Source organism: Nerophis lumbriciformis, linkage group LG17 (assembly GCF_033978685.3).
Source record: "Nerophis lumbriciformis linkage group LG17, RoL_Nlum_v2.1, whole genome shotgun sequence".
NCBI classification, from domain to species: Eukaryota; Metazoa; Chordata; class Actinopteri; order Syngnathiformes; family Syngnathidae; genus Nerophis; species Nerophis lumbriciformis.
Window position 1 is genome coordinate 18,145,001 of NC_084564.2, and position 24,972 is coordinate 18,169,972.

The 24,972-nt window shown below is 37.4% G+C and overlaps 2 protein-coding genes across 3 annotated transcripts in view; both read right to left on the minus strand.

Annotated features, from left to right (window-relative positions):
- Window positions 1-19,699, minus strand: part of sgcg (sarcoglycan, gamma) — a 27,277-nt gene extending 7,578 nt beyond the window's left edge. The window contains exons 1-7 of one of the 2 annotated variants that reach the window (XM_061972657.1): window positions 18,251-19,699; window positions 10,677-10,874; window positions 9,725-9,829; window positions 7,505-7,595; window positions 7,258-7,377; window positions 4,959-5,031; window positions 4,758-4,881 (exon numbers count right to left, since the gene is read on the minus strand). In XM_061972657.1, coding sequence (XP_061828641.1) covers window positions 4,758-4,881; window positions 4,959-5,031; window positions 7,258-7,377; window positions 7,505-7,595; window positions 9,725-9,829; window positions 10,677-10,874 — 711 coding nt within the window. In that variant the 5' untranslated portion in view covers window positions 18,251-19,699. Of the gene's footprint in view, window positions 1-4,757; window positions 4,882-4,958; window positions 5,032-7,257; window positions 7,378-7,504; window positions 7,596-9,724; window positions 9,830-10,676; window positions 10,878-18,250 lie in introns of both variants that reach the window. The other variant, XM_061972656.1, reaches the window with a different exon arrangement.
- A 138-nt stretch (window positions 19,700-19,837) lies between these two features.
- On the minus strand, window positions 19,838-24,899 carry rps25 (ribosomal protein S25). Its single transcript, XM_061972658.1, has 5 exons — window positions 24,821-24,899; window positions 23,352-23,441; window positions 22,300-22,483; window positions 19,978-20,076; window positions 19,838-19,903 (listed from the first exon to the last, which is right to left on the minus strand). Exons 1-4 carry the CDS (start codon window positions 24,821-24,823, stop codon window positions 19,982-19,984), a joined length of 372 nt encoding a protein of 123 aa, XP_061828642.1. The 5' UTR covers window positions 24,824-24,899; the 3' UTR covers window positions 19,838-19,903; window positions 19,978-19,981.
- Between the last annotated feature and the right edge of the window lie 73 nt (window positions 24,900-24,972).

The following is a 24,972-nucleotide window of genomic DNA, read 5'->3' on the forward strand; positions in this document are numbered from 1 at the left end:
TATATATATATATATATATATATATATATATATATATATATATATACACCGTATTTTCCGCACTATAAGGCGCACCGGATTATTAGCCGCACCTTCTATGAATTACATATTTCATAATTTTGTCCACCAATAAGCCGCCCCGGACTATAAGCCGCGCCTACGCTGCGCTAAAGTGAATGTCAAAAAAACGCTGCGCTAAAGTGAATGTCAAAAAAACAGTCAGATAGTTCAGTCAAACTTTAATAATATATTGAAAACCAGCGTTCTAACAACTCTGTCCCAAAATGTACGCAAATGTGCAATCACAAACATAGTAAAATTCAAAATGGTGTAGAGCAATAAATAGCAACATAATGTTGCTCGAACGTTAATGTCACAACACACAAAATAAACATAGCGCTCACCTTCTGAAGTTATTCTTCATTCGTAAATCCTTCGAATTCTTCGTCTTCGGTGTCCGAATTGAAAAGTTGCGCAAGCGTGGGATCCAAAAATGGCCGGCTCCGCCTCGTCGAAGTCATCGGATTCAGTGTCGCTGTTGTTGTGCAGCAGTTCTGTGAATCCTGCCTTCCGGAAAGCTCGGACCACAGTTGTGACCGAAACTATCTGCCCAGGCATTTACGATCCACTGGCAGATGTTGGCGTATGTCGACCGGCGCTATCTGCCCGTCTTAGTGAAGGTGTGTTCGCCTTCGGAGCTGTGTGAAAAAAGCCACCCGGCCTCTTCGCGTAAACTTCCCTTAACCACTCGCTCATCTTTTCTTCATCCATCCATCCCTTCGAGTTAGCTTTTATGATGACGCCGGCTGGAAAGGTCTCTTTTGGCAAGGTCTTCCTTTTGAATATCATCATGGGTGGAAGTTAGCATGGCAAGCTAGAACCACAGTGAAGGATGACTTCTCATTCCCTGTGGTGCGAATATTCACCGTACGTGCTCCCGTTCCACAGTGCAGTTCACAGGAATATCAGCTGTGAAATACGGTAGTAATCCGTGTGCGGATGGAGAGATTGCGTCTTTTTATGAACCGGATCGCTTAGTAGGAGCCATTTTGTGGTCTTTACAGATGTAAACAGGAAATGAAACGTACGGTGATATCCGCGCGTTTTTTCTTCTTCTTCCGGGGGCGGGTGAAGCGCTTCCTGTTCTATGGGGGCGGGTGCTTTCCTTGGCGGTTGCTTGCGTAGAAGAAGAAGCGCTTCCTGTTCTACCGGGAAAAAAGATGGCGGCTGTTTACCGAAGTTGCGAGACCGAAACTTTATGAAAATGAATCGTAATAAAGCGCACCGGGTTATAAGGCGCACTGTCAGCTTTTGAGAAAAATTGTGGTTTTTAGGTGCGCCTTATAGTGCGGAAAATACGGTATATATATATATATATATATATATATATATATATATATATATATATATATATATAGGTAAAAGCCAGTAAATTAGAATATTTTGAAAAACTTGATTTATTTCAGTAATTGCATTCAAAAGGTGTAACTTGTACATTATATTTATTCATTGCACACAGACTGATGCATTCAAATGTTTATTTCATTTAATTTTGATGATTTGAAGTGGCAACAAATGAAAATCCAAAATTCCGTGTGTCACAAAATTAGAATATTACTTAAGGCTAATACAAAAAAGGGATTTTTAGAAATGTTGGCCAACTGAAAAGTATGAAAATGAAAAATATGAGCATGTACAATACTCAATACTTGGTTGGAGCTCCTTTTGCCTCAATTACTGCGCTACTCAGTGGCCTAGTGGTTAGAGTGTCCGTCCTGAGATCGGTAGGTTGGGAGTTCAAATCCCGGCCGAGTCATACCAAAGACTATAAAAATGGGACCCATTACCTCCCTGCTTGGCACTCAGCATCAAGGGTTGGAATTGGGGGTTAAATCACCAAAATGATTCCCGGGCGCAGCCACCGCTGCTGCCCACTGCTCCCCTCACCTCCCAGGGGGTGATCAAGGGTGATGGGTCAAATGCAGAGAATAATTTCGCCACACCTAGTGTGTGTGTGACAATCATTGGTACTTTAACTTTAATGCGGCGTGGCATGGAGTCGATGAGTTTCTGGCACTGCTCAGGTGTTATGAGAGCCCAGGTTGCTCTGATAGTGGCCTTCAACTCTTCTGCGTTTTTGGGTCTGGCATTCTGCATCTTCCTTTTCACAATACCCCACAGATTTTCTATGGGGCTAAGGTCAGGGGAGTTGGCGGGCCAATTTAGAACAGAAATACAATGGTCCGTAAACCAGGCACGGGTAGATTTTGCGCTGTGTGCAGGCGCCAAGTCCTGTTGGAACTTGAAATCTCCATCTCCATAGAGCAGGTCAGCAGCAGGAAGCATGAAGTGCTCTAAAACTTGCTGGTAGACGGCTGCGTTGACCCTGGATCTCAGGAAACAGAGTGGACCGACACCAGCAGATGACATGGCACCCCAAACCATCACCCAACCATGCAAATTTTGCATTTCCTTTGGAAATCGAGGTCCCAGAGTCTGGAGGAAGACAGGAGAGGCACAGGATCCACGTTGCCTGAAGTCTAGTGTAAAGTTTCCACCATCAGTGATGGTTTGGGGTGCTATGTCATCTGCTGGTGTCGGTCCACTCTGTTTCCTGAGATCCAGGGTCAACGCAGCCGTCTACCAGCAAGTTTTAGAGCACTTCATGCTTCCTGCTGCTGACCTGCTCTATGGAGATGGAGATTTCAAGTTCCAACAGGACTTGGTGCCTGCACACAGCGCAAAATCTACCCGTGCCTGGTTTACGGACCATGGTATTTCTGTTCTAAATTGGCCCGCCAACTCCCCTGACCTTAGCCCCATAGAAAATCTGTGGGGTATTGTGAAAAGGAAGATGCAGAATGCCAGACCCAAAAACGCAGAAGAGTTGAAGGCCACTATCAGAGCAACCTGGGCTCTCATAACACCTGAGCAGTGCCAGAAACTCATCGACTCCATGCCACGCCGCATTAACGCAGTAATTGAGGCAAAAGGAGCTCCAACCAAGTATTGAGTATTGTACATGCTCATATTTTTCATTTTCATACTTTTCAGTTGGCCAACATTTCTAAAAATCCCTTTTTTGTATTAGCCTTAAGTAATATTCTAATTTTGTGACACACGGAATTTTGGATTTTCATTTGTTGCCACTTCAAATCATCAAAATTAAATGAAATAAACATTTGAATGCATCAGTCTGTGTGCAATGAATAAATATAATGTACAAGTTACACTTTTTGAATGCAATTACTGAAATAAATCAAGTTTTTCAAAATATTCTAATTTACTGGCTTTTACCTGTATATACATATATATGTATATATATACACACATGTATTAATATACTTATATATATATATACACATATATTTATATACATATATACACACATACATAAATATATACATATACACACATACATAAATATATACATATATATACACACATATACATATACACTAATATATATACATATGTATATATGTGTGTGTATATGTATATACCGGTATATGTGTATATATATGGATATATTTATATATACATATACACTAATATATATACGTATGTATATATGTGTGTGTATATATATATATGTGTGTATATATATGGATATATTTATGTACCGGTATGTATGTATATATATATATATATATATATATATATATATATATATATATATATATACACATATATATATATATACATACATATATATATATATACACACATGTATATATATATATATATATACATACATATACATATGCGGAACATATATATGAATATACATACACACACACATATACATAAATATATATACGTATGTATATATGTGTGTGTATATATATATACATATGTATATGTATATATATATACACATATATGTGTGTATATATACATATATGTATATACATATATATATACAGACTCACACACACACATATATATATATATACATACATACATACACACACACACACATAAATATATACACACATTGATATACATACGTATATATGTATATATATATGTGTGTGTGTATATACTGTATGTGTATACACATACATACATATGTGTATATATGTATATATATACCCACATGTATATATGTATATATATACACATATATACACATTTACACATACAAAAATATATACACATACAGTATATATATATACATATAACGGTACACTTATATATTTACGTATATATACAGTATATGTGTGTGTGTGTGTATATATATATATATATATATATATATGTTATTTTCAAATGTTTGATTTTCTTTTGCTGTTATAAATCTTCTTTTTTTTTTTTACTTGGCCTGAGGAAATATTCTAATTTTTTGAGATGGGATTTTTGAGTTTTCTCAAGCTGTATGCCATAATCAGCAATATTAAAATAATAAAAGGCTTGCAATATTTCAGTTGATGTGTAATGAATCCAGAATGTATGACATTTTCATGTTTTTAGTTGCATTACAGAAAATAAAGGACTTCATCACAATATATAAATTTTCCGAGACAGTCCTGTATATCCATTCATATATATATATATATAAATATATATATATGTATATATACATATACACACACATTTATATACACATACATATGTATATATACATATATACAGTATATACATATATACACATAAATATATATATATATATATATATATATATATATATATATATATGATTATATATTATAAATATAATTAACATTATTTCCCACGTAGAACAGTAATGTTCTTACCAGTCCGACACTGGACTGCAGGACAACGTCCATGTTGGACGCAGCTTCGATGTTTCCCGCCAAGGCTTTCAGATGAACTCCCTTTGGAGCGTCCATACTGAGCGTGCGAGTGGGAGACTCCAACCTGAGCAGGAAGAAAGACAAACATTATCATCTTTTTATCCTGAAAAACGATGACGACAACATGGCTGACAAGCTCACCTCAGGTCTTTCAATAACTCAGACTTGAGAAGAGGAACTTCCACTGAATGTTGGAACAAAGCTCCTTCAGGACCTAAATATGAATAGATAAACACCATTTCAGTTTTCAGAGCACCCACCTGATGGCACTGTTGTTCCTGACACATAAAGGGCCATACCTACCAAGATCCAAACACTAACCGCTACATAGTGTGTACAATAAAATTTCGGTACAATTAGTGGGCGTGTCGCGTGTGATCTACCAAGACTGTGTGTCCAATTGAAAAGTGGTGTAGGCCGCCTTATTTAAATGAGATGTTGCGTGTACTATGCGGCATTCCCACGGAGACACTAGATAATTTACTACACATTCATGTTATCGTGATACTACCTTTGGTTGTTTTGATCTTTCAAATATGCAAGATCACTTTTTATGGGCATTTTAGAAGCAGTCCTGCTGTGCATCGAAAATGGAAACCACTTTTTTTTTTGCCCAAAGGTTGTGCTCATGGTAGAGGCTAGCACTAACTGCGGGTTTACGCTACAGTTGCAAGAAAATGCATATCACAATAATTTTTTTTCACATAGGAGTTATATTTTCTATATGAAAAAATGAACATCATTAAAAAAAATACCAGCAGATAACAAAACTCATCAACTGAATTTGCTTTGATCAGCCTCTTAAGTCATCCAGCAGTTATACAATTAATTATAAAAGGATATTGGTGATCAGATATGTCTGATATTGCCATTTTTGACAGTACATTTATGTTGACAAGCACACGTAGGATGGAGCAGCAGCACAATCACCTCCTGTGTGTAAGTATGTCAGTTTGCACGTACATTTCAGACGTGCTAAAAACAAAGACAGTGTTCGCAGTTGAGTTTTAGTCTTGATAGATCACACTGTGTGTGCTAAATAATTATATTTGCATCTTTTCCTTCTGATGATCAGCATACTGTATATTCTGCATATGTATATTCCATTCTAAATGGATTGCACTCCTTATTCTGCTCACTAAAGAGCTGCAAGACTATGTGCACAAGTTTAGTACATCAGCTTTGCCTGTGCTATAAAGCCTGCATGTATTTTAGTCCACGCAAACCTTCAGTGTATCAGCCGCTATATATTTCATATTCAGAGTGGTCAGTCCTGTTCAGAATTGGGCGGGGCCTAGATGATGACAAATGTTTGGTTGGGTCATCTGCCTAGCAACAGGTGCTGCTGTGTATATATTTTTGTATGTGAGTGTGTAAATAGACACCAACTCAGACTCACACATTGGCTAGTATGAGCGAAAACTATGGTGGCCCTAAAGGGTTAAAAAGATGCAGACTGGCCTGATGCAAGCTACAGATTTGTTTTTGTTTTTTTTAAAAAGGTAATTGGTTGACAAATTTTAATTACACGCAGCTGCAAACATGTAGACTGCATATGCTGCTATCAGCATTATTATTATCAGCATTATTATTACTCAAAGGGAGCTGACTAGACGGGCCTGCAGCAATGTGACCTCCACTCACTTGGACTCCACCAAATCAGCAGATGTGAGAAGAAGACAAACGAGGTGAGACAGCGGAGGAGACCTTAAAGAATCACAATGTGGATCCAAATGTGCTTCCTACATTCATTTGGACTGCTCACTCCACTCTGTGAGTGTGTGTGTGTTAAAGTCAACCGAGCGTAATGAAGCTTGCGGCCGCCACGCCCCCAAACATCAATCATCCATGTGTGAGGTCGTTGACCTTCAGCTGCATTAATACACACAATTATGTTTTTGATGCACATTGTGGACATGGTGTAAAAAAAGGTTTAATCAGCCCTTTGTTTATTAAATACATCAAATCCAACATACTGTAAGTCAGTATGTGTTAGCAGTAAATGTGTTAGCATTAAATGTTTGTGTTTTTGATGTATGATTTTTAGCTACAGTTTATTCTTGCTACCACCAATGAAAATGACCCAAGAGTGTTGGTGGAGAATTATTCGATGACTGCTGTGTCATCAACTTCAGTCCAAGCATACTTTTTAAAGTATTTTTTTAACCCAATTTAGTTTTATCCAACTTTTATAACACCCTTTTCATTTCTGTTTAGTTCTATTTTACAAGTATTACATTTTATTTCATTTTAAGTTTTTGTACAACAACCTTTTAACTTACTTAATTTTCAAATTTTGAAAAGGCTTATTTTGTTAATTGTATTCTTCATTTCTTAAATACACTTCTAATTTAAATGTATTTGTATTTTGAACCACATTTTTATTTGATTTGACTTTATTCTCTGCTGCGATTTGTATTTTTTTCAAATGTAATTTTACCTGTGATGCGCAGTTTGTCAGGTCCAATCACAGTCTGTTTGCCGTCTGCACTGAACAGCATGTTGTCATTGTGGGCGCTGAGGACCACGTTGGTAGTGTGTCCCTCAGCCTGTCTTGGACCTGCAAGGATATTTCAGACAAGTTCAACTTTAAAATCATCGCCTTCTTCTGGAAATGTTTTTTTTACTAATTCAACATTACTGTAGCGCATTCAAGTACACAATATTTCATGACGGGTGTGTCTCACCAACAGACATCCTCCCTGTCACGTTGCCGTTTTCGTCTCGGGCGTTGAGGAAAACATTTTCCGTTTCCGAGTGTACAAGAAGTGGTAATTCCTGAGAGAAAATAATATTTCAAAGGTTTGCCTGATAGGATTTCTCAATAAACAAAAATGTCTTAAAGCAGGGGTTGTCAAACTTTTTTCATCAAGTACCACCGCAGTTTGAGAATCCCTGACTTAAAGCTACAGTACAGAATAATTGTACTGTAGTGAGGCTTATTTGCAAGATTGCTTTGTTGAACAAGAATTTAACTATTCAACTACATTGTTGAATAAATAGTTTTGGCGGCCACATTTCCAGAAAGCTAAGGACCGGAGTCTTATTTTGTATATTCTGGACTACCAGTGTCCTCTAGAGCAGTGGTCCCCAACCACCGGGCCGCGGCCCGGTACCGGTCCGTGGATCGATTAGTACCGGGCCGCACAAGAAATTAAAAAAAAAAAAAAATAATATATATTTTTTTTTAATTAAATCAACATAAAAAACACAAGATACACTTACGATTAGTGCACCAACCCAAAAAACCTCCCTCCCCCATTTACACTCATTCACAGGTTGTTTCTTTCTGTTATTAATACTTCTGGTTCCTACATTATATATCACTATAGATCAATACAGTCTGCAGGGATACAGTCCGTAAGCACACGATTGTATTTTTTTATGACAAAAAAACCCACCCCCGGTCTGTGGGACAAATTTTCAAGCGTTGACCGCTTGGTCTGCGGTTCCAAAAAGGTTGGGGCCCACTGCTCTAGAGTGGACATTTGATTTTGGTCTATTTATTTTGTCAGACTTACAGGAGCGTTCTGCTGTTTTCAGGGACATTATGCAAACAAACTAGTCAAATATCTTCTCTATGACAGCACACTAGTGTTTTTAAGAATCTGCTAACAAAATGTGAGTCTCTCTCAAGTTTTTTTAACTGAACTCACAGGCCACCAGTTAAAATTGCCCAAATCATGGAAAAGAGAGGACCTTAAATGGAACCTTGAGGTACACCACCAGTGTAACTCTTGGTTTTATTGTTTTATTATGTTTAAAGTAATGGCTGCATTTCAAGCAAGAAAATACCAATCTCCAGGCTTGCTTACGTGTTCAGAGTATGTATTACACTTGACTCGTCCTTGTGCTGAAAACATGACTTGTCGCGTGCACTCCTAGAGACGCAGCAAAGCAATTATATATATATTTTTACTGAGGAAAAAAATCAGGGGGATAATAACACACAGTGACTTGAATACGTAACTTTAATCTGATTACTGGTTTGGTTACATAAATCTCCTTCCAAAAAAAAAAATGAGAGGACTTAAAGGGGTGCCTTGAGGCCCAGTGATTCTCAAACTGTGGTACGCAGGTTCCATCCAGTGGCACGCCAATTACTCACTTAAATATTCAAACACAGTGTTACTATTCAATGTGTGTAATGTTACAGTCGCCAAATTATTAAATATACTTTTCAAACGAGACCTCTGCCTTGTTTTTAATGAATACTTAGGCCTACTATTCGACTATTTTAATTTTGGTCATTATGGTGGCACTAGCAAAGCCAAGTGTTTTCCGCGGTAGTACTTAGTGAAAATTTGAGATCCACTGCTCTATACAACAGGAGAACTAAATATTTACTGCAACAATGTTTATCTCCCAAGTTTTGACCTGAACTCGCCGTGTGATGTCATTCCCAGGCCACCGGTTGAATAGCATGAAGATCTATGTCATTAAATCTATGTCAAAAGTTGATGAAAATTAAAGAATAAGATACTATTTTTGGTCCATGTTGAGGTGTAAAGTAGGCCTGATCCAAATGAAACGGTTTTACGTGGAAAAAAACTGTTGAAGATAAATCACAGACTATTTCTAAACCCTTCCTCATTATGAGTTTGGGAAAGAAAAGGCAGTAAGCAGGAGCAACAAAGTGTTCCCATCTGCTGCTAGCAGGCGGTCAATAACGCGTCTTTTCCCCACCACAAACATCCCTGAGGTTAAAGGGAAGCTCGCTGCAGGAGCACATGTGCGGCGTGAAAACGGTTAAAGCTCGACCGCCTCTGAGACGCAACCGCAGCAGTGCTGAAGACGGTTGGACATCACGACTAGGACGCACATATTTCAACAATTAGTCTGGGAGGTTTTGGTTAAGAAATGACGGGTTTACTAGCAGGGATAGAAAGAGGAGAATGTTCTCATACTTCTCTTGAGTGGATCTCCTGAGCGTAGAGTGGCAGCAGGAACTCTGATTCGCCGTCCTCCAGCTTGACGCCGTCAGAGTGGACCTGCAGGAGGCCCATCCCTTCCTGAGGTCGCACAGTACATGCAGTTAGGTAGGTACTTGAATGCAACACTTAAATGCACAACAGCTTGCATTGGGGGTAAGTGGGGCAGTGCCCAATTCGAAAGCCTGAAGTGAAGTTTCTGACGTTTCTTCCTGTCCTTTCTCTGTGGCAAGGATCCTCTACAGCTGACATTTGATTTTGGTCTGTTTATTTTGTCGCATTTATAGGAGTACTCTTTTTGACTGCAAAAAAGGCAGTCAAAAATCGTCTCTATGACAGTAAAAAGTCAAACCAGAGATATTCAACTGAAGTGTTACTGAAGTGCCACTTTTCCCTTCAATGTTGTTCTTATTTTGACAACCCGCATCCTCTGCAGTAGACATTAGTTTTTGGTCTATTTATTTTATCAGATATACATTTCTTAAGATAATAGCCCTGTTATGCAAAATACAAGTGTCCGCTGACCTTTAGGAGGTTCAAATGTCAATGCACAGATCTGCCAATGTTTTTACAGTGTTCCAAGTCCCTCGAGACGAGGAGAACTCTAGTGTTTTGAGGAATTTGCTGCAAAAATGTTTGTGTCCAAAAATTTGACCTGAACTTGGGGGCCAGTATGGTGTCATTCCCGGACCAAATTCGGCCCCCGGGCCGCCAATTGAATAGCACTGCTATAATGTGTGTGGAAAAAACATTTCCTGGATTGTATTTTTAAAGAAATCACCTGAAGAAATCACAATGTAATGCAATAAATAAACTTTTTTTGTAGAATCTCTGACCTATTTTTGCCAAACAAGAAGCATTTATCATATAAAAGTCAGTATTTGGCTACAGAACGGATCATTTTGGGCTGAGAATAGATGGTACGTACCGAATTGAACCACATGACCCTGAAGATCCAGATGGTGAGAGCCAGGTTAATGACCAGGATGATGAGCAGCAGCAGCACAAAGAGGTAAAGGCAGCGCTTCCTCCAGCCATAGATGCCGATCTTGTAGACGTGCTCAGGCACAGGCCTTAGCACGCTGCTGCCCTCTGTGGTGGTTCTGATGTACTGCTCACCCGCCATCTGCTACAATAAGCACCACAGCAGCAGCAGAAACAACTTATTGATGTGGGCAACATTGTAAACACACATTTGGAAGAATAAAATTATGTACATAAGGAAAATCTAAATATTACATGATGTAATACGGTTTTAAAAAGTTGTGAGATTATGAGTCATAATTTAAAAAAAAAATAAGAATAAAGGTGGACTTTTTTTTTTGGAAGAAAAAGCAAACATTTAATGACTTCAGTCAAAATTTGATAAAGTTACATTTAGTTACATACACATTTAATGTAATTACACAAAATCACTCCAAGATCATTAAAACAGAGGACGAAAAAGTAAAATTTTGCCTAAATAAAGTCATAATTAAGTATTAAAAATATCATAATATTATGAAAGTGACCATAAAAAAAACTTTAAAAAAAAAAAAAAAAGGAAAAATATAAGACTAGACTGGTGTTGTAGTTCCATGAAAATTATTTTTTTATAATGGAGTAACATAAAATAGCAAATATAAAGATGTCATGAATGAAGATGAAAATCAACATCATGTAACTTGTAATGTAACTTAAAGAGAAAAAAGTGAACGTAACAAAACAAAATCACTTAAAGACCATGAACTTTTTTTTTTAAGTCACATTTTGCCCAGATAATGTCGCAATTATCAATCCATCCATTTCCTACCGCTTGTCCCTTTCGGGGTCACGGCGGGTGCTGGAGCCTATCCCAGCACCCTCATTGCAGGGCCAACACAGCCAGACAGACAACATTCACACTCACATTCACACACTAGGGCCAATTTAGTGTTGCCAATCAACCTTGTCGCAATTATGTTATGCAAATAAGTAATTGTGCAAAAACAATGACGTATTGTAAAAGAAAAGTTAAAATATTGTGGGAGTGAAGTTATAATTACCTGAAAAAAAATCATTGATGTGAGGTAAAAATAGGGAATGTAATTATACAAAATCTCTATAACATTGACAATAAAGGATAAAAAGTAAAATTTAGATAGAGATGCAATTATGTGGTATAAATATAATTTTATTATGCAAATAAGTACTGTAATTATGCATTTAAAACAAGGATTTTGTAAGGGAAAGGGTAAAATATTGTGAAACTGGAGTTATAATTACATTTATTTTAAATCCTAAATTGTTTGATTTATGAGAATTAAGAAGTCATTTTAGAAGACAAAGCCAAAATAGCTAGAATAAAGTATGTAGTGTCTATTTTGGGCAAGAAACAATCAGTTTGGTCAAAAATGTTACTATTACCATACATGAATAACATTGTACAAAACATTTGTGTAAGATTATGGGAATAAAGAAAAGCTAGTCTTTCGGCGTCACACCGCACTTCAAATATTACGGCTTTACCACATTTTGGGGAGATATTTTGTTTTACATCTTTTAAAGCATATTCTACAATTGTTTGGTTCTAAATCAAGTGTTTTCAAGCATAAAATGGCTAAATTAATTTAAAATATCAATAATACAATAGTATTGGCTACAAAAGGAGACCAAACCAATCAGCACGCGCTGTTCAGTATTGTGGCCACTGATTGACTCAGCCTCAGGCTGAGTCAATCAGTCTTTTCATAATTTTTGCAGATGAAAAGACTGCAAAAATTACTAAAGGGTGTTAGTACATGTCTAGAGGGCTCTCATAAAGTTAAAACATGTGTAGGTAGTAAAGGTAATAAAGGTAGTAGTAAAGGTAGTAAACAATATTTATGTTGTAGTTATGAAAATATTTGATTTATAATTAATGGTTCTTAGTTTGCAGAAATTCATTCGATAAACGAGGGATTACTGTGGCCATAATTGGACATAACATGTCCGCTTGATGCATTAAAGTATCAATAGGGATTACATGTTTTTACTCCCTAGTTGTTGCTTTCTTGCTCCTTTCCTTACATTTTATTGTTTGTCGCACGCACGCACCACACACGCACCACACACACACACACACACACACACACACACACACACACACACACACACACACACACACACACACACACACACACACACACACACACACACACACACACACACACACACACACACACACACACACACACACACACACACACACACACACACACACACACACACACACACACACACACACACACACACACACACACACACACACACACACACACACACACACACACACACACACACACACACCAAATGTGACTCATAGTGCCAGCGGAAAACTTGACGGCTTTTCCAGCATCTTTGCACAAAAGGGAAAGTACAATGAGTAGAAAGTGTTTTACAGCAGATAAATGATGAAGCCTCCTGAGATGCGGATCAAGCTGATTGCATCAACAACAACAACACCAACAACAAGAATCAGTTTGCTGACATGAAGGCAGATGGAGCTTCATCTACAACAGCTGGCATCATGGCCTCCAGTCAGCACTTGGACACCATGACAAGAAGCAGAGTGCCAAAGGACTGCAGCAAACGAAACTAAGTTACCCTCTAGTCATTCTTCTGCTTTAGGAGGAAGGCTGCTCACAAAACCTCAGCAAAGGCTGGCAGTTGTGTCTGCTTATACTGGAAGTACACCTGAAACTAAAACTACTCTATCAAGGAGCACACTTTATGAATAATGAAAATATCATACAAAAAATAGTTTAAAAAAAATCTTATTTTAAAATAATATTATAATATTGTGAGATAAATTATTCATATTAATGTTATAAGAATTAAATAGAAATCACATGCAAAAATATATAATATTACAAAATTAAGCAATAGGGGATTAAAATAAAAATAAAAATTCTGGAGGTGAACAGTTATTACTCATCCTTATCCGGGCCACAAATCATTAAAAAAACAAGATTATCAGAATAAAGTTGTCATTTTGCCAGAAAAAGTTGAACAATTAAAGAATGTGAAAAAAATGGCATTGATTTTGGATAGGAAAAAAATCATGTTACAGAAATATTGTGTGACTGCATGCAGTAAAGTGCATTTTAATTAAATGTTATATGCATGGCTCAGATGGAGGAGCGGCCCCATATAACAACTTGAGAGTTCCTGGTTAGAATACAGCTTCCGTTATCCTAGACACGTGTCCTTGTGTAAGGCATTATCAAAGTGGAGTGAATAAATTATGGGTCTCAGTTCTCACTAGAAAGTGATTTAAGTGTCTAGAAAAGTGCTATAAAAATGTTATACATTATTTATAATTATTAAGAAGATACAGAGTTTAAATTGTGCACAAAAAAAGCTCTTATGTCGGGAAAAAAAGGCCTTATTGTACGAAGAAATACATAATAATGAAGGGATAAATTCATAATTATACCTAAAAGGTGGTAATAGTAAGAAAACAAGTTCAAAGGATTTATGTAATAAAGTCACAATTGTGACCAATAGATTCTAATATTATGGGAATGTAGTTGCAATTAACTAAACAAACTATTTCATAAGATTGTGACAATAAAAACACAATTTAAGGAGGAAAAAAAGTAGGGGTGTCCCGATACAACTTTTTTACTTCCAATCTGATACCAATATTGGAGCCTTGATTGTTGTCCGATAAATGATAAATGGGTTGTACTTGTATAGCACTTTTCTACCTTCAAGGTACTCAAAGCGCTTTGACACTACTTCCACATTTACCCATTCACACACACATTCACACACTGATGGAGGGAGCTGCCATGCAAGGCGCTAACCAGCACCCATCAGGAGCAAGGGTGAAGTGTCTTGCTCAGGACACAACGGACATGACGAGGTTGGAACTAGGTGGGGATTGAACCAGGGACCCTCGGGCCGCGCACGGCCATTCTTCCACTGCGCCACGCCGTCCCGATACTGATATTAACCTCATATGATATCAGCATTAATCATTTATGGCCAATTTTTATTATTTTGTTGTGTGGAAAGTTAGAAAAGGCTTGATCAAGTTAAATTAATCAAGCGGAGAACAAAAATAGATGCAAAAAAAAAATAAAAATACTAACCTATTTATTATCAACCGTCTAGAATGGACTTATAATATCTTTAAGTTGAAGAGGAGTGTTGATTGTTTTTTTTGACGACACCTAGTAGCCACAATATTACATTAAATTTAAGATCATGGGGCAGTTACTTAAATAATACAGACATGTTTCTTGCTGGAAACATTCTTAATATGTTTCTGCCTCTGAGACTTTGTATGTGTAAGTAATATGCAACTATAGTTATTTGATATAAGTGTGGTGCTTTAAATCGCAATATTGTACAATTAAGGACACTTACTACGCTTAGCTGTTGGGTAGCTTTTAGCTCCTAGTAGCCCATAGCCTACCTACCATGTTAGCTATTTGTAAGTGACTTGACAAAAATAGAATAAAAGACCACCTTTGTGTGCGTATTGGAGGACATTTAGATGTTAACTGGCTGCACCGCTGGTACCTGAGATTTTAGATGCAAGCAGATTTAATCTGATTTTTGGTAATATCGGACCGATATCAGATATTATTGGATCTAGACACCCCTAAAATATCAGTGTTACAAGAATAAAACTGCACGTTAAGGTAGTTATATAGTTGTAATTTTGAGTAAAAAGTTATATTGATATGTAAAATAATGAAAATAAAGTGTAAATTTTAAGAGAAAAGTCATGATTCTCTAAGAATAAAAAAGTAAATTTTATGAAAACTATAGAAGAACGATGATAATAAATGCATTAGGATGAAGGAAGGTGCATGTTGTACTTTAAGCCTTATTTTGCCACAAATACAATTCCAGAAGAAAAAGACTTGAGGGAAAATATGTAAATATTACCAGAGACCACACCAAGCAGCATGTACAGAGTCTACCTGCTTCCTTCCAAGACATCATTAGTGGAGTGATGAGTTGATCCAAAGTAGAAAAGGGTGCTTCTTCTACAAGTTGATGATCCGTGTTATAACCAAAGAGCTCATTGTGATCTTAATGAATTTGATCCAATTAGCGGAAATGAACACATTACTTTGAAAGAGTCTACTAACATTACTCTTTCATCCTTCCTTGAACCACAGGCAGCTAGCTAACTGTTGCCTAGCAACAAAACAAAAACACTCCCCAAGCAGCCTGGTCAAACGGCGGTGCCAGGAATGCAACATTTTTGGGATACAAGCTGACATTCTCAAGGAAAATCTTTTTCCTCAAGTTCATGCTTTTGTTTTGACGCCTTATTCTTGGGAATAATGTTCACAGATTTGATATAACATCAATTCTGGTACTTTTTAAAACCATTATATTCTTGTAACATTAGCAGTATATTCTTCTACCACGTTATGCCTACAATTACTTTACTTGTTATTCTCATAACAGCCCGACTTTACTTCTGTAACATTTTGACTTTATTCTTATATGATTATTTTTCGTAGCTGTACTACTTATTCTTGTAATATTACATCTTTATTTTTGTAACATTATTACACCATGCTGGTAAGATTTTTAATCAGAACTACGCTACTTATTCTTGTAATATTACATTATATCACAACTTAAATGTCATACCTTTATGATTGTTTACACAACAATACCAATTCATTTTCTTACCTTTATAAATTAGTATAGTAACTTTATGGCTTTTCCTTATGCCATTACTTTATACCCATATATTTTTTTATACATTACATTTGTTTTTTTATTTCCATAACTTTATAACTTAATGATCATAACAGCACGACTTCATCCTCATTTCATTACAATTTCTTTGCCCTAATTTTTTCCCCTCCTTTACAGCTTCATTATTATACTATTACAACATTTCCTCCCAAAATTACGACTTAATTTTGGTAACTAAGACTATTTTCTTTCATATAATATAGTTTCATATCTGAAACTTTATGGCTTGTCATAAGTTAATTGTTATAAAATAACTATTTTTTAACAATACTTAATTTTCATACTAATAGATATTTAGTGTCACAACATCACATTTTTCTTGTAACCTTAGAAATGTGCTCTCACAATATTAAGATTTGATTCCTGGAGCTTATGACTATTCTCAAAACAGCACAACCCTTACTCTTACAATCTCTACAACTTCTCAACTTCATTTTTTTATATTACCACTTGATTTTCATAACGTTATGGCTTTATTCACATGACTGTTTTGACTGTATTTCCTTCACGTTACAGTTTAATTGTTATAATATTGCAATGTATTTTTGTCATTTATCATGTTATTATCATATGATTCAGACTTTTTTTTTGCAAAGAATATGACTTAATTATTTTACTTTAAAAACTTTTTCTCTCTTAAATTATAACATTATTTTTGAAACTTTACAACTTTATTGTCATAACAATACTATTTTATATCACAACCTCAAACCCCAAGACCACTGTCATAACCGTATGGCTGGATAGTCATAAAACCACAATTTAATAGTCATATCACAATTTCGCAAATAAATTGTCATAACCTTACAACTTAATTATCACTATTTTACCTACATTATGACATAATAATCATAAAATTACGATTTTATTATTTTATATCATAACTGTCACATCACAACTTAACTGTCATAGCTGAACAGTCTATTTGCTATAACTATACAACCTATTCACATTACAGTACTTTATTCTCATAAAATTTGCTATTTGGTGTCAAAACATTGAATTATTTTCGTAACATTAAAAATACAATATCACAATATTAGTTTCATTCTTGTAACTTTATGACTATTCTCATTACTCTCCAAATTGTCTTCTTGTAAAATTACAATATTGTCACATCACAACCATACTTTCTATTATTATACAGTACATATTGTGACTTGATTCTTATATATTACAGCTTTATTTGAGTAACTATTCCCTCATTGTGTACTGTCATTTATATTTTGTGTTTAGGCTGGGAACCGTGGGACTAAATTATCGTTAAAATTTGCTCATTTATTCTCTCAACACGAAAAAGCTAAAATTTTATATGACCAAACATTTATTACTCCTTCGTATGGATCAAGCAGAAATAATGGCTGCTCTCCAACATAAACTGTTATGGAGAATGTATTCATTAAATTTGCACGAAAAGGGAAGTAAAAAGTCCTGAGAGAACCTCACTGAAAAAAAAAAATCAGGACAAGACCGGACTTCCTGTCTTGCCTGTCCTTTGACTCCACTTCGCTGCCTTTCCTTCTAAAAATAGTATTGTAAAGTAAATTTTAGACGAGACACCACACACACACTCCAGTAGCTGAACACATGATCAAATACAGTATTCCCAACATTAACTAACCATGTTGTGTTAGTTTGAGTTATTCTTTCATTGCTGTCCATGTATGGTCACGTTGTGTCCAGTTACAGCTCAAGGTGTTTAAAAAAACAAGAGGTCAAAGTTCACACTATAGTTTGGAGAGGAAACTAAACAAGAACAAGAGTACTCACCGACTTTGCTCAGTCGCCCTCCTTTCTACACGACAGTGTGTGGACCAAAAGCAGCAGCAGCAGAAGCAGCGGAGGAGATCCTGGCTTGCACACGTCTGACAGCCGCTCAACAGCTGCGGCCCATAAATCCACTCATGCACCCGCCTGACACCAGACGGCGCTCCTACTGCCCCTGCACAAGTCACTCAAAGGGAGGGAGGGGGCGGGATCACAAAACAGTGCACACTAACAAAATAATAACATACAGTATGTGTGTTGACTGATAACAGCTTTCCTGGTGTCACCATGGCGACCTTGCATCTCTTACCCTTGGTGATGGCCACCTCATGTTGTTAGCATGAGCTTCAGTGCTTTAGGTTTTGCACTGTAGATGAAGCCCTGGAACTAAAAACAAATCAGTTACAGTTTTGAACTTTTAATGCACTATATTGACTAAAGTATTGGAACATAAGGGTTTTTAAGGTAGTTGATGGGCTTCTCCCACACCAAACTCATCCAAACATCCCATTTTGTGATTGGATCAGTATTATTGTCACAATTAATTAACATGTACTATAATCCATTGATAACTTCATTTATATATACTTCGGTGGCTCAAAATCTCAACTTCAGAGAAAGCCAATGATCAAATGAGTTCCTTCTCAGCACTGCAGCAGTGATTCTCAGTGTGGCACGATTACCAAAGGTGGTACACAGCTACATTAAGTGGTACTCAGTAAAACCGTTTAAAAAAATTACAGCACAACTGTACATATGAAATAATTAACCAGTAACAGTTAACCCAAGATTTGCTAGAATTTAATCAAATTAAATGTTAATTTAACTTTAACTCCCTTCCTTTAATACAAGACAATATTTGAGCTAATCAGTGATGTAAGAGGAAGTATGGATAGCAGTACTTGCCACGGCAAATGTATTTGCGTGGGACTTGGTATTAAATGCCTTTCTGTTAAAAAGATGAACTGGTTGAGCAAATAGCATTACATTGCTTTCAGTAGTTGTGAACAGTAGCTGCTAGACATGATGCTGTGCACTGTGCAGTACCGAGACATCAGACTGCATCACATCAGAGCATCTTTTAGCCTCCAGCTAACATGTGACAGAAGATAACTTCATTCTGACGCTCTGTATCAATATCTCATAGTGCCTTCTACCCCTGTGGCTTAAAAAGGATAAATGCAACACAAATGATAAATCTTCAAAAAGCACCAAGTTAGAATAGATCCATTTTGAACTGAAAACAAGACCAATAGAAGTCATAAATGCTGGATTTTGGCATCACAAAGCTTGCTGAAAGTGCTTAAGGCTTTTTTATTTGATGCCCAGAATGCCTTTATTTCAACACAACGGTAGCTTTGCTTGGTTATTAGTTAGTATACAGCTGTAATGAGGGTCTTAAAGAACTGATCTATACTATAGTAGCCTGTACGCTGGCAATGTCACATTGTGGCAAACATTACCTTGACTCAATCTTTATGGGAAGGTCAGCGTATTTATTGCATTGATGCATGACTGAGCACCAATGAGACAAGAATCATCAAGCACTTCAAACAACCTTGGGGTGTACAAAGAGACATAAGTCCAGAATTTGTGTTTTCACATTTTATTTACGTTCATTACAAACAGCATACCATAGGAAACAAACCAGAGAACCTGAGAAAAGGAAAATGTAGTGAGTTGAAGCTTCAGAGGAAGAAAAGGAGGGGGTCCATCTTGATTTCTTGTACCTGATTATGCTTTCTCTGCTGCCGCCTCCTCATCTCCTCCCTTGGTGTTACGCGTATAGATGAGCTGTGCTCTGTGCTTAGACACCAGCTTGATCATGCCTGCAAAAGCACATAAAATGACTTAAAAAAAACATTTAGGAGGAATTGGAAGCAGCCAAAATATAAGCTGACAACATGACAATTCCTTTACAACAATGGGCGCATCTCCCACCTATTGTACAGTCTACATTGCTACAAAAGACCAAACAATGTTGCATAGCTGCTGGGCTATGTCAACTGTCATAGGTATGCGTGCACAAAAAAAAATAACATTCAGGCAGATGGAAGGGTAAAGGGCCTCCAGCAAAGTAGTGTGTGCATGTATTTTTAAGTACTAGACAGAGCCAATAAAGTGCTGTGGGAAGAGCTTGATGCTGCATGATAATATTGTAGAAAATGAGACCAACGTGCACGCTACCTAAAATGAATGCAGCTTGCACACTATTACTTTTAAAGTGAACAGCATCCAATTGAACACTAGTCAGCACTGAGGGGGTGCAAAGTTTTAATTTGTTAAAGAGGAAACTTGGAGAAGTTCTGTTTTAAAAGGTAATGCTAGAAGCCCCACTGTTTAACAATGAGACAACACACTTCAAACATTTTACTGCTTGAAGTATTTTACAAAGACCAGACAAAATGGCAGAACACCCTAATGAAACACATTTATGCTAAGTTTAATTCAAACTGTCAAACATTGATGCATTTAGGTCTCCCACAAAAACATTGCCTGTACTGATCCTCTGACACAAATGCATGTCTGCACTTTGACTTACAGGTACAGTGGAACCTCAATTTACGAACCCTTTTTGCAAAGAGCCCTTCACATCACTTGCTGTGCAGTACACTCGTCACTTCTCAGTAGGGCTGGGCGGTATACCGGTATTATAGTTAATACTAGTATATTTTAGACAGTAGTATATATTTGAGACAATACCACCATACGGGTATCTTTTGATGTGCCTTTGTTGCGGCCGTTTGCTCTTCTCTGCGCCTGACGGGCGAAGCACAGGGCATCCTCTTTGGCTCACCCCCGCCCCTTGCGTGTTTATGGAGGCTTCTCTGATGCACTATGATGTGATGCACATCAAACTTTTAAAAAAAATATGGCCCGCGGTACAGACTTTTCACCTCCAGAGTGATGCATTGCTTTGGTCAGCAAACGCATTTAGCTATTAGCGAGTGACTACAGCTGTAATTACAAATACCCTAATTTGCTTGAGAACCATGCAGCGACTTCCATTAATCTCATCTGTTTATGTTAACTTCTGTTAGCGAATTAGCACAGCAGCTAACAATAGCTAATTTCTGCTGCTAGCTCCGTGAGTCAAGTGTTTAGTTACAACCTGGCTTAAAAGTGCCTCTACCCATAGCCCGTGCGTACTAAACTACTGTAGTATAGCGGCTCGGTGGCTGAAAAGTAGTTGTAAATTTAACAGCCAGAGGCTTTCACTGCTGAGTGAGTAGAAGCTCCATCTATCCCAGCGCACATGCATGAGGATGTAATGAAACAAATTGCCTTGACATAGTAACAGCTATCTAATTACTTTAAAAGAACACATTACTATTTACAACAAAAATAATTTGAATACTCTCAACACTGGTTATCTCGACATAAAACACTTGGGCAACTTTAATCACTTTGCACATTTTTTAAGATACCGGTATATACCGTATACCGGACTAAAAATACAGCAGTATGAATTTTGGTCCGTATTGCCCGGCCCTACTTTTCAGTGCTTCAAAGTCTCTGCCTTTTGACAAGTTCTGTCCATTTTGGTGCCTCACAATGAGTCCCAAAGAAATTACCTGGAAAAGAGGGATTGCTGTTGGGCTTAAAAAAGAAAAAGAAAAAAAGAAAAAAAGACTATTTGCGAGTATATCAATCCCATTGAAAGTATGAAAGAATCAAAGCAGGCTTTCGTACCACAGCAAGTTGTTTAATTGTGATGACACTGGACTTTTCTGGAAAAAAGATGCCAGAAATAACTTATATCACAATGGAGAAGGCACTAGCGAGACACATGCCAATAAATGATCACCTTCTTATCGCCCCTTCACTAAAATAGGGACTTTTGTCAAAAGGTGGCTCCAGCGCCCCCCCGCCACCCCAAAGGGAATAAGCGGTAGAAAATGGATGGATGGATGTCAAAGGTGGAACACATTTTTATTTTTTATGGATAAATTGGCTTTACTATACAATATCTCCTATTTACAAACCCTGTTCAAAAAACAATTACGTTTGTAAACCATGGGTCCACTGCATAATTAATGTGTCATGCTCACCTTTAGCAAGCAGTTCCTGCAGGGCATTCCTAGCCAGCGAGCCACGGATCTTCAGCCTCTCAGACACGACAGCGGGCGTGATGAGCTTGTAGTTGGGCACTTCCTTGTACAGTTTTTCATAGGTGGCCTTGTCAAAGAGGACCAGGTTGTTCAGCTTGTCCCTAACCTTTCCCTTGGACCACTTCTGCTCACGAAAATATGTACAGGTCAGTGTTTAGAGAATACAGATACCTACATGAGTACACTAAGGATGTAACAGTAATGATAAAAACATAACTACAGATGACTAATATTACCAGATAAAATTAAAAGTTATTGAAATACTGTGATTGATAACACTTTGATAGACCTATGTGGGGCAGCTTTGCTCGGATGGTAGAGCGGCCGTGCTAGCAACTTGAGGGTTCCTAGTTTGAATTCCTAGTCACCGCTGTTGTGTAACCACCCTGCTTCTATTAGGTTGTGGTTAACCCATTTCATGGAAGCTTCCGCCATCAGTGTGTGAATGTGCGGATGGGATTTATAATGCAAAGCACTCTGGTATTGTGCAGGCATAGTAAAGCGCTATATAAATACAGACCATTTAGGGACGGACTAGCATTAGCTTGCTAGCTTAAATGCCAACATGAACACTGACATCAACGTCCTTCCCCATTCATACCCCAATCAAAACTTGTATCAACACATTACTGTCTAAATTACTCAAGTACAAGATTCACATTGAACATTAAGGCTATGCTGTCTTAACCAAACTGATCAAAATATACACGCAAGTGCAGCAACTACAAACATTCTAAAACACTTAAACATTAAAATGGAAGATGATAAACATATTCAACCACTCAAATTAAAATATGACAGAGCAATATTTAATGTTTCATCTGCCAGTTAAATATAAGTATCTAATTATTTTAGTAAAAAAAAAATTAAAAAAAAAGATTTCAGTGTGTGTAAATATTTTGAGCATATTCAACAATATTGCGATAATAATGATAACAGTAATAGGAAATGTTTATACCGTTACATCCTAGTGTACACAAAAAAGACCATACTTTCTTCTTGGCTTTGCCTCCAGATTTGTTGACTGGGTCCTTGTCCTTCTTGGACTTCCCAGCATCCTTTTTCTTGTCTTGCTTGGGAGGCTGGATAGTAGAATAACACTCTTTAGAATGAGTATATCATAACTATGAACTGAGTTAGTTATGTTTGATGTGTCAATAAACGTGACAACACGGTGAAATATTACATAGGTGGAAACAGTTGGATAGACAAAAGCATACATAGAACTATATAAGGCATATTACAGTTGGCACAAAATGCGGTTGCTGGACTTTTGACAAGAACAAGAAAGTTTGATCATATTACGCCTACACTGGCTCACCTGCACTTGCTTCCTGCGCACTTAAGATGCGACTTCAAGGTTTTGCTACTTACGTATAAAATACTAAACGGTCGAGCTCCATCCTATTTTGCTGATTGTATTGTACCATATGTCCCGGCAAGAAATAGGCGTTCAAAGAACTCCGGCTTATTAGTGATTTCCAAAGCCCAAATAAAGTCTGCTGGCAATAGAGCGTTTTCTATTCGGGCTCCAGCACTCTGGAATGCCCTCCCGGTAAGTTAGAGATGCTACCTCAGTAGAAGCATCTTAAAACAAATTTGTGTACTCTAGCCTTTAAATAGACCCCCCTTTAGACCAGTTGATCTGCTTTCTCTTTTCTGCTCTTCCCCCCAGATTAGGTGACCACAGATGACGCGCTAGCTGTTCAAAGTTGGGACTCGGAGTGGACCACTCATCTGTGCATCAGTTGAGGACGTCTCTGCGCTGCTGACTTGTCTGCACCCAAGTCGATCTCCGGCTGGCCCTACTATGGACTGGACTCTTACACCATTAACTAGATCCACTCGACATCCACTGCACCGGTCGCACAAGGGGGCGGGGGTTCCCACATCTGGGTCCCCTCCAAGGTTTCTCATTGTATCCCACTGGGTTGAGTTTTTTCTTGCCCTGATGTAGGATCTGAGCTGAGGATGTCATTGTGGCTTGTGCAGCCCTTTGAGACACTCGTGATTTAAGGCTATGTAAATAAACTTTAATTGATTAAAAGGGACAAGCGGTAAAAAATGGATGGATGATTGATATTCCAATTGAACACAGAGTGGACACATCACTAGCATGCTGAGGCCTTGTGTCTCCCCTGAAGATTAGCTGGGTTTAAAATGAACGAATAGTACAGTTAGATGACATTTTAATATGTTACACCCCAACTAATCATATAATTAGTCACGACACGAACTGTTTATTTTGGGCTCTTGCTAGCGCAGAGGACCGATAAAGCGTGGCAAAATTAGCACACAAGCTAGCTAGCGTCAACGATCTTGCTAGACGGCACTGGACAAGCCATTTTTTTACTTTAACTGCGGTGTTGATTGATTTGCGGTGCACACCGATTATCTATTCGTCGTCGGACATAACACAAACGCGTGAATGTGTACAATTTCACTCGATAGACGTCCTCACCATGTTGCCTTGTCAAGATGTCGGAGCGAAAGGAAGTTGGCCCGTGTGAAAGGCGCTTAGACCACCCCGTATAACCGGAAGTGTCATGGGTTTTATGGGAGATTGAGTTCTTTGTCATGTTTCAGTTTTTTCCCCCCGGTTAAATCTGCAGT

Excerpts from the sequence above, each read along its gene's own strand:
- rps25 (XM_061972658.1), bottom strand. Across the intron at positions 22,484-23,351 it reads GAGGCAAAGCCAAGAAGAAA|AAGTGGTCCAAGGGAAAGGT; the intron begins GTATGGTCTTTT and ends TTTCGTGAGCAG. Across the intron at positions 20,077-22,299 it reads GCAGGAACTGCTTGCTAAAG|GCATGATCAAGCTGGTGTCT; the intron begins GTGAGCATGACA and ends GTGCTTTTGCAG.